This window comes from Mya arenaria, chromosome 14 (genome assembly GCF_026914265.1).
Source record: "Mya arenaria isolate MELC-2E11 chromosome 14, ASM2691426v1".
NCBI classification, from domain to species: Eukaryota; Metazoa; Mollusca; class Bivalvia; order Myida; family Myidae; genus Mya; species Mya arenaria.
In genome coordinates this window covers 11,175,876-11,187,559 of record NC_069135.1, presented here as the reverse complement: position 1 = coordinate 11,187,559, position 11,684 = coordinate 11,175,876, and the positions used below count along the sequence as shown (strand labels likewise).

The following is an 11,684-nucleotide window of genomic DNA, read 5'->3' as shown; positions in this document are numbered from 1 at the left end:
CACAATGAAAACCTTACGAGAGGGGCTTCCCGCTTTTAAAGGCGACGAAAACTCAAAAATACATTAAAATACCCATAAAACTCCGAAAATACGCGTAAAAAAAACAGAACATCTGTTGATTCCAGTGTAAGATATATTTTATTTCACTCGTGATCATTACAAATCTATATTTTCATCCGTGGCCTCGACACTCATGAAAATATTAATTTTTTTCCATGACACTCGTGTATCAAAATACAAACTTACACTGACATCAACAAATATCCTCAATTTATTCATCTGAAGCAACGCTGCATATTTGTTTACATTGTCTAGCTTGTCATTTTACGCTGTTTAACGCTATATTTTAGGAGTTCGATAATGGCATGCAGATGATCGCTTCTTGTGCATTACTAAATGAGTCCGTGTACTTTAACATGTCTGAATGGTAAGTATAGGAGGACAAATGAAGTTGTGATTTCCGTTAGCAGTAAGATGTTGGCTTGTATTTGTAGGTGATGTATATTGTCCATAGTGTACATTTAAGTCGTATGTCCTAGTGATAGACATGCACCTAGAAATGTCTTGAGCACTTTAGGCAGGACTTAAATTCATTAAAATGTATGATTGTATTGTTTGACAACCTATCCCATTTTGAAGACCTTTTACGATTGCACAATATATCATTTTGCTCTATGATTAGTTAAGTATCTAAAACTGAACAAATATTGAATTTGTATAAGTTTTACCAAAATACACATAACGACTTATAACTGTTTGTTTATTAGAAATTGAATATTTTATTGGTGAAATAAAAAGGCGTATATCTGACAAGAAGAATTAAGGAAACCTCGTATTAAGTCCACATTTCTTTGATAGTCCCAATAAGCACAATACTCTCTGAAAGACACGATATTTGAAACGAAAAGGAACTCCACAGAAAGCTTCGTAATACAAAATTACAAAATCTATAGCACCCACCTGGTTATTACCACATTTGTTTTTGAAACGCAATATATAATAATTAAGGTTATCAACAGGATGAGGTATCACGTGACTTCAAGAGTTCTCAAATGGGGTCTCAACGACATATAAAGGACTATGATTATTTTGCTTCTACACGTGTGGACTTTTTAAGATTTGCTTGTATTAAAATGATGCAATCCTAGACCAACATTTCAACTTGACGGAATTTTGCGTTGACAAGGTGTCGATCCAATGAGGTTGTATTCTAAGTCGGTTGGATTACCAAAATTTAAATCTTAATCTAAAAATGTACTATTTTGCTACGCCCAATCCGGTCATTCTTAATTATTAAGATTTTTATTCATCCCATCTAACTATAACATATTAAAGATTATTCCTACTCTCCTAGTTCAAATATTATATGCTTAAAATTAGATTCACTGTTTGTCTTATAGACTCGAGAACTTTTATAAAATTCAGTCGTACTAAATATACCATAACAATTGGATTTTACAATCAATAAATAAAATCTTTTTATCAAATCACACAACAACACACAAATATTTAGTATAAGATGTTGACTGTTTTTCCAGGGGCAAGATATCGCTCCATATATCACAAGAGACCAACGGGAAAACAGTTTCCTGCGACAGCAATTCCATCAAAGCCAATGTAATACAATTACATGACTGGCCTCTGAAAGATCAAGACGGATCTATATTGGTAATTGGTGGACTCTGTTTGTATCTACGTATAATCTGCAATGGGACACACGCTGACGTTAATATGGACAGCACGATGTCTCAATAATATAAGAAACGTTTTCGAACTGCTTAACTTCAAAGTACGTTTCGCGAAACTGCTTTATTTGTTGATCATTTCATCCACACGCAATGTAAACAAAACAGAACAAAGAATATCACATCAGATGCATGTAAAGTTTCACTTTCCATCAAGGGCATAACTCGACACATACATTGTGTGAAGATTTGGGAAAAGAACATTTGATTAAATAAATCGAATTGATACCGGTCTAAATATCCTTTAAATTACTGAATAATGTCAATGTTAAAAGAAGTCTGCTTGTGCGTATGGTATAAGCAGTTGTATTAAAGGATATATGGTTGCTCCTTTGGTTGTTTGACGTAATTTATATTGCAATTTGACCATATTTAGAATTACGTTTATCATCATTATATGCGTTACCATGGTCATTTAGAAAATAAACTCTAAAACTGTACTATATACGTACTCTATAAAAATGTTGGATGAAACCAAATCAACATCCACATTTTGAGGCTAGGAGAATCAACATTGACAAAAGACGATAAAGTTGATTAGATGGTAAAACAAGACTTACTCCAATGGGGAGACATGAGCCCTATCTATTCTAAATATCGACTGCTAACGTCAGTCGGTCTTAGAAACAAATATACAGCACTTATCAAAAGAGGTTTATAGCTATGGTATGTCATACCTCGCAAGATTGTTGAAATGGTTTTATAACCATTCACAGTAAGCTGTTTTTTATGTTAAGATGACAATGTCAGCTAATTGGCAACGGTTTTAACTTATAGTCTGTCAGAGTATTTTCAAAAACCATTTCTACGATATCAAACGCAATGCCTATAGTTGTATGCATATTTTCGCAATTACTTATTAATAAATATTTGACTATTTCAATCCTCCCGCCTACGACGGAAGAAACTCTCATATTACTATACCGATGACGATTAATAATGCACTCAAACCATTGTCACACGTCTTTATACTATTTTTTCCTTTCTGTTTCTTTTTTTAATGTTTCATCGCTTATTGTTTATTCAGTATCCAAAATACTTCAAAATAAGTTGTTTATAGATGGAACAGACTTCATTCAAGTGCGGTAAATCTGACTAAATGAATCCTAGGCAGTTTATGAGAAGTTATCCACGATTATTTCGTGTAAGAAATTATCACAGTATGGAAAGTCTGTGGAACCCATGTTTGGTATAAACCCCATTCCAGAACAACATGTGTAAAAACTGTAAACTAGGTGCGAGATGTGATATTCATCCACAGCAATTTAAAGTTGAGACATTTAATGTCATTTTCATAGAAACATAGTTTTGCCTGACAGTAATCGAAGACGAAATTATAATAGCGCTGAGCATAATATGCTTTTGGTTTCGCACGTGCTGAATAATTGCTTCAAGAAGCCAAATGGGATCTTAGTGAATAGTAATATACAATATGTCTCGCAAAAGTGCCTCTTGAGTTGTTTTGTCATACGACAGCCGTAACAGTCATTAATAATTGTTAATTCGGTGTGCTTTATACTTGTGTATACTATTATTCATTTTAACTGTTCATCCATAATACCTATTTATTATTGTGCATCGAATAAGATCATAGCATGTGTTTTGGCAATTGGCATGATGAGTATCCATTACATTATCATTCTGTGGCATGAACCAGCTGGTAAAAAGAAGAGACATGGTATATTTTATATAGACGAGGGCATATGGTTAGAAAACGCCATACATATTCTGAACTCCTCGATATCCATCTGCCTTAAGACATTGTTGGTTACGGTAAATGGTGAGGTGATAGTAGGCTGTTTCACTGTTCCTAACAGTGAAATTGAAATTTGATATGTTTCATATTATGAAATTTAGCCCGCTTTTACCTACAAATACAGCTTAAGAATGGAAAGGGCTGGGACACAATTTCAACGACGTCACGTCTGAAATGACGTTACGTTCTCTCACGTTTGCGCGCGTCAATCTGAAAACTACATTTTACTTTCTTTTTATAACATTTTAGGCATAAAATAAAAGTGACAGTCAATGCTGTATCTGTGTTCATTTCACTACGTGATCACAAGAAATAACATATAATGTAAAATATAGCTTCTGGTGCACAACTGATGAAAAAAAAATTGCGATCTTACACGGAAATAATAATCATTTATATGTTTGACCCTAATTATTTGTTATGATTTTACTGAACGCTGTATTCTCTTTATTGATGTCGGGTGAAAAACTATTTTACAATTTGACGGTCATAACATTGCTTTAGTTGTGTTTAATCCAAAGCTTATCAAGCTTTATTGCTCGAGATATGCTTTGGCGTTTTTAATATTCTAGTGTTATTATAATTAAATCAAACAATTGACACTTTTTTCAGTTCTGCACGGATTATCTGATTTTTTGTCTCGAACTTTTTATATAAATCTGATTTCTTTATGTCATGTTTTTTTTATTGTTATACAGGAGTATATACTTAATGATTATCTTTATTCGGTCACTAAACATGAGATGTAAGCCAGTGTCGATGGTATGATAAGTACAAAGCACTAAATGGAATGGATATCTACATACTGTCATTATTCTGAACCAATTGAAACCAGAATCTTCATGATGTACAACAAAATTGTTCGGCTTTACAAGCCAGTGACATTGCTGAACAGCTTTAAGTGCCCGTGTCATCGTCACATTGCTAAATACGTGCAACAGCTCTCAGAAGTGGTATGGTATCATTGAAATTGAACTTTTAATGGAAGGTCAAATGGAAATATTATTAAATCAATATTGGATGGTTTACAACATGTATTTAATAAATAATCTAATATGTATGTATATGAATGCACTCGGTGCCGGGATCATGTTTTATTGTCTTGTATTGAAAAGATTTGCCTAAAAACGATTTGATTGCACGCTATCATATTTAGGAAGGTTTGCTGACCGCCTATGTAACCTTGGCTTGCCTTCTCGGCTTCTCGAGATCATTTAATATCAGCTGTATAACTATCTATTCAACTCAATTATTCAATGCATATCCTCGATAATAATGCTTAAAATCGTTTTGAATCAGGTGTGTGACGTAATTCTTTGTGTCTGCACTACTTTCTATATATTATTGTATAGTGTGTATCTAACATTTGTACTCTGCTGTCAAATATTAGACCCGTTTTGGACTGCTTATGGGCGTATTGTAAGATCCCGTATTAAATACTAATTTGTTTCAGTTTACTTGATTGTGCCCGTACACTTTGAACGAAATAAAACACATTAAATTCATAATACTTATGTGAAAAACTACAGAAACAAGCTCAGTAGCTAAAACATAAACCCGGTTTAATGGTCTTGGGTAAACGCCAAAGACATAGAACATAATAAACAAAAAATCATAAACAAGAAACACGGAAGAACAGCTCAAAACTCCACAAACATCACAGTGCATATATAGTATATAAAAAACTAGGTATGTTGTACCGCCTTGGAATGGTCAGTAAAATGTAAATTTACTGGGGGTTTTAACAACTTGACGTGCATAAACATCACTCTTATTCCAACAATCCTAAATAAATTTAAAAAAAACGCAAAAGGTACATTTTATCAAAGTATGCATTAACTTGAGGAAACTTAATAATAAAACAAATACTAATAAACTAATAGGTAAACCCCAAGTACTTCAATTATTAGAGATCCCAACTCTATCTGCGAAATTTGCATAACATCGACGGACTGAAAGCTTAGAAGAGTCAGCCAAAGACGATTTTAAAGATAACATGAATTTGCATTTTTTTTTATAAAGTCAAAGGACTGAAAGCTTAGTTATGTAAGGATGCTATATTCAACCCTATATTTTGTTTCAGGAATTCATCTTCAAAAACTTGTTTCTCTCGAAAAACATTTAAATGAATCGTCCTCATGGCCAAAAAAGATTTGCTTTAAATTTAATAATAGCAAATGTAAATTCAAAACTGATTTCGTGGTTTCACCATTGCCAAATTTGGAGAAATCCGCTGAAGCGAAAGTGCCTATAGAGTTATATAGGGAAAATATGGTTAAACAGTTCTCACGACTTAGTCTTTCAACAGATCAACTTACTTCCTACATATATGTTAGGATAATTCTTGCCATTGAAGATGATGGTTTTGTATTAATTGTATGATTTTTTACATTTTGGTCCTTTTTAAGGGTTTTGTTGGTCATTAAAAGTTAAATTGAAATAAGAAGGAGCTAAACATTGTTTTGCTATTTAAATTTATAATAGACATCCGATCGCTTAGCTTCCAACGGATTATGTTGCAGAATATTTTTTTCTTTCAAATGCACTTTTCGACATAATGAATTTTCAAATATCTTTTGGTCCTTTTTGAACATTTATGTAAAGTTTGTAGAAAATCAATGCCCCAAAATTGTGTATTCAACTATACAATAATGGTTTTATGGCCCACCCCGCGGCGTATTCACAGCAGGATAGAAATAATCCATCGGCAAGGTTATGACACTTTTAATGACATGTGTATCGAAGTTTGTCATTTATAGCAATAAAATTATTCCATAACTATTTCGGATTTTTTTCCTTTTATCATAATTATATAATTGAAATTATATATGATACTCGATTATTCATTTACATTAGTAGATAAGAAATGTCATATATTGTTCTTGTGTAAAAAAGAAAGTAATATATTTGGCAAAAATTATTCCCATTTTTGACCTCAACACTATTACAGACCGTTAAAACTTAACACTTTTCTTATAAAATATTAATGTTTCCAGTTTCATTGGCAATTTTGGAAATGCATATGGGCTATGCAACATGATAAATAAGGGTATTCAAAGATATTTTTTTATATATCTACATCGATTCAACATGTCCATTAGTAATGCTTAAGTTTTAATTCTTAATGGTAAACATTTTGGTCTACCATTTTGCAATACAACCAAACATTTTTATAAATTTAGCGTAAGTAATGTGTCACATTGACTTATATTAGCATATTTTTAATTACGAGTGCACTAGGTTTGCATATCATGTCGAAATGCCATTCTATCAACGTGTTGTTATGGAATAAAAGGGCATACCTGTCATATTGTCAATACAACATTAATGACATTTTAACTTGTGTTGTTAAAGACCGGTACTAAATGATAGCAACTGCAGTTAATATTTCATTTTATTTGTTCCTTTCCGAAATTTCACACCCAATTTTGTGTTACAATGCTATTAGAAAAAATACCAAACTGTTAGAATAAAGATGTGGAAATGGCCCCAATTAAATGTCTTGATAAACGATCAATTATAGACTTCAACAAAAAAGACACGGAAAGTAAAATGTAAAAGAAGTAAGTTTATCAGAGATGATTGAATATTTCAGTACTTTTTCAACTAACTTGCCCTCTATAGAGCTTTACCTAATTATGGCTAAATCTAAAATCGTCCCAAACTTTTCTATCGCAACTTATAATAGAAGGACGGGTCAACTTTATGACCCTTATAAATTCTGTATTTCTTATCTGCCTTAATCTTACACTGCGTCGAGTAGATAAATAAATGCTAAACTAGCGTATCTTAACGCTACTATTGCACTGAGAGGAGAAATCGATAGAAACCGTCGTTACCCTGATAAGCTCCAAAGTTGGCTGGGCCAGACTTTTTACTGTCCGTCGACTGGCACCTTCCCGACGTCAATGCTGCCTTTGAATTTCTTCTCTGTAGATGCTTCATAATTATTGTCAAATATTTAACAAGAGCACCACGAGCAGAATACACCGCTCAAATAATTATTTTAATCTCAATTCATCAGACGCCGCCACGATCAACGACGACTTTGAAAAGATACTAGATCTTATAATTTTCAAGACATATTTGTTGTGTTTTATACTAAATGTAAAAATTTGAAACTAGATATCGTTTTGGTCAGTACTCAATATTTTAATAAAAACGAAACGTTATCGTGATGTTGTAAGTGAGGGAAATGCCTCAAACTGTTCAATACTTCACAATACGAATGCACATAACAAAACTATATTTGATAAATCATGACTTATAATACGTTAAACAGAAGTTTAAATAGAGTTTGGAATCATAAAGAAATGAAGAGATGAAGTATATTTTGAATCACCAAAGAAGCTCTAGCAATACCCAGTTGGTATTTGCTGTAACATATTTACAAACCATTGGGAACTCCATTTTATTGCACGTATTTAGATGATTAGTCATGCGTATCGGCAGCTAAATAAAATTATTCCAAAGTCAATATTTAGCTTAGAATCGGATACTGACCACGGTCAACGGAGATAATGAAAATGTAAATAAGGCTTCAGTGATAACGGAGCAATAAACGGTACGAAATGAGAAAATAGCCCATCTACCTCAGTGTCCTTTCACTCAACAGCCAGTCAATTACGAACAGATTATGTTGTTTAATCACCAAGAAAGTACAATATTTGCCCCAATTAGAATTTGCATTTGGTGGTAGTCCATACTTAATGGATTCTTCATCGCTCATTCGCCCCCCTTTGAGTGCAAAACTGATGATTATGTAACAAACCCAACACATTCGTATACCATTCTGGTATTTAAAGGAACCAGCATAGTTTTCATTAAACACCATGTACATGAAAGACAAATATGTATTTAAATGAAGTAAAATGACCATTTCATATATGCAAAACAAACAACCGTCAAGGCCATGCTTAAGGATAATTTAGCAATATTTCGTATTTCAAAGTGGTTATTTTGGTCTCAACTGAATCGCAATCGGATCAAAATTCACGAGTTGTAGATCTTAATGCGATGTTTCTTCATATAATTGTAGATAACCTCCGACAGATTGGTCACGCATGGCTATTGTACCCTAAAAGTTAAGGCAAAAGTCAAAACACTTCCGAACCGGATTAAAATTAAAGAATAAGTGAGAAATGCGCAAAAATAAAGAAGGGCGGCCAATTGAACGTTCGACAATGATAAAGGGTTCCTTCCCTTAATAATTATGAAATTTCCTCAAAATTTGTTAAATTATACTGAATATTTATCCTTTATCACACCTTCGAGTAAATGTGTATTGTACAATTGGAAAAAAAACAATTGCCCATCTTTAGGTCCATATGTCACCTACGATTATATAAATGGCGATGTCTTCATTGATTTTAAAGTACACTGACTCATTTGGAATTTCCCAAAAAGCGATCATCTACTTGCCATGATAGAGATCCTAAACACATCCTAAGCACATAGCGTTCAGAAGCAATGTTTACAAATATGCAGCGTTGCTTGAGATTTAAAAGATGATATGTGTTGATATCAGTTTAAGATCGTATCTTATTTCACGAGTGTCATAGACAAAAATCATGAATGTCGAGGACACGAGTTAAAATAAAGATTTTCAATGATCATGAGTGAAATAAGATACGATCTTACACTTGATATGTTCGGGGATTAGATATTCTTAGAAACAACAGATGACCGTTCACTAGCTTTATTCATGATCGTATATCTTCCGGAAGTCCCGGTATCATATTACATGCACATACATATAGAGTGGCTACTGAGGACACAACATCCCTCCTCAATTCAGATTGAATGTTATTTGAAAAATATAAATATAAAAACAACAATCATTAATTAAAAGTAATACATGTATGTTATAATTATAATACGAATATATCAAAACTTAATATTGCAAACCACATCGATAACTTTGCAATTGATAATTAGATTATTAACATACTCTGGTGGAATTGATTCTGTGAACTTAACTATAGTGTTTACGGGTTTAAGAAATTCCAAGGTAATCAGTAACTCATTGAAACATGATACTGGTGAGGTCAGTTCGAAGGTTATATTTACTACTACTAGATAAAACGTTTCTACTACATGAGCAATACCAAACATTTACACATACGTACACAATCTTATTCATATTTTTTTTTAAAGAATAATGTTATATAAGAAAATCGTCTGTCATCTAAATTGTCCATAATTTGTCCACATTCTTTTCTTTACTTTAAAGTATGTCTTTGGCAGATATTCACTGTGAGAAATTTAAATATACTGAATGTTTCAGAATTTGTCAAATGTTTATATGTCAAAACTCATTTAAAACACCTTATCAATATTAACTATAATAAAACAATATAAGATAATTTTGTACTCATTTATGTTTACAACTCACACGAAAGATCAAATATCATCGATCTTCAGGTTTCACTGGGTTTATTATGCCCATATCACTATGAAACCTTATTATCAACACTCCGCACATAGTCGCTCAAATAAGTCGGAGGTCGTCGTTCCCTAGTTGGTCGGGTGTGAACCTCCGTCGTATTTTGACCACCATCATTATCGATCAGATCATCCCCAAGATCATCGTCATTATTATTCATATCCATGTTGGAGGCGTCCAATGATGGTTCAACCTTTTTCATAAAAGACGAATTACGTGTAACTCGATGTCCTGAATCACATTTTACACTGATCATAGGTCCTTTTGTTTCCGTAACCGTATATGGCATTGGTTTGAACTGCGTAGAGCACTTAGACGGTGTCTCATTTCGCAGTAGCACTTTGTCACCAATGTTGATGTGACGTTCCCTTGCCCTAATCCTTCTGTCCTCATACTCTTTCGAGTGGGATTTTGATTTCTCGTCATTACGCCTTGCGAGTTCGTCTAATCTTACATCTTGTTCTGGTTTTGCGATATCTGGTAATCGCGTTGATGGTTCCCGCTGAAACAATAAACGGAACGGCGTAAAACCAGTTGACGTATGTGGCGTCACTCTGTATTGGCGTAAGAAACGGAATAACTCCTGTTTCCAGTTCTTTCCTTCTACATGTGAAGATTTGATGCATTTCATTAGGGGCTTATTAAAAGACTCTGCTTGAGCATTTGCCCGCGGCCACCTAGGTGTGATTTTTCGGTGAATAAATCCACAGTATTTTGCATAATCTGAAAATGCATTACTGTTAAATGGACTGCCATTATCCGTTTTGATCACTGTTGGTACCCCGAACATTGCTATTATTTTGTCCAGCACTGGTATGACAGTGTTCGCCGATACTGATTTGACTATCTCCACAATTGGATAACGTGAATATTCATCAACGATAACTAATAAATAGTCCCCAGTTTGTAACGGTCCACAAAAGTCCGCGCTTAAATTCATCCATGGGCCTGATGGCATTTCCGACATTCTCAGTGGTTCTCTTGATCTCGGTTCCTTTGTATTTGCTTGACAAGCCAAACAACCTTTTATTGCTGTTTCGATATCAGCGTTCAAATTAGGAAACCAGACTTTTGAACGTATGTAGCTCTTGGTTCGCACGACCCCTTGATGCCCTTCGTGGCCCAGTTTGATAGCCTGCGCTCTTAACGATTTAGGCATAACGATCTTGTCATTTCTCAATAGTACAGTTCCACAGTGTACACTCAGTTCATCCTTCACACTTCTAAGTGCAGATAATTCTTCTTTGTTTATTTTTAGATCACTTAGTGTCTTTATTTCGTACCATTTTCCATTTTCTGTAAGCTCAATAGCCTTTCTTATTGTACTGTCACTTATCGATGCTGATTTTACCTCATCTAATGTCATAGCATTTGGAACAGCTCTTTCAGCGATAAAATTCACATATTCCTCTGCTAGGTTTCTATCGTTACCAACATCTTGCAATGGATGTCTTGACAGGTAGTCAGATGGATTGTCTTTTCCAGGCTTGTAGACAATGTTCATTTTGTATGGCTGAAGTCGTAAACCCCACCGTTCAATTCTTAGAGGCGGTTGTTTTTTTCTTCCATATGCATTCTAGCGGCTTATGGTCGGTTATGAGAGTGAAGCATGGAGCACCACGAAGATACATGTTATAGTGTTCGCATGCCCATACAACACCTAACGCCTCTCTTTCCGTCTGACTGTACCTAGACTCTGTTGGTGACAATGCCCGACTTGCATATGCCACGACTTTGC

General features: G+C 33.9%; 1 protein-coding gene across 1 annotated transcript; it reads right to left on the bottom strand.

Moving 5' to 3' along the window:
- Positions 1–9,953: 9,953 nt before the first annotated feature.
- On the bottom strand, positions 9,954–11,450 carry LOC128217552 (uncharacterized protein K02A2.6-like). The gene has a single exon (XM_052924756.1). The coding sequence runs from the start codon at positions 11,448–11,450 to the stop codon at positions 9,954–9,956; it is 1,497 nt and encodes a 498-aa protein (XP_052780716.1).
- Positions 11,451–11,684: the final 234 nt, after the last annotated feature.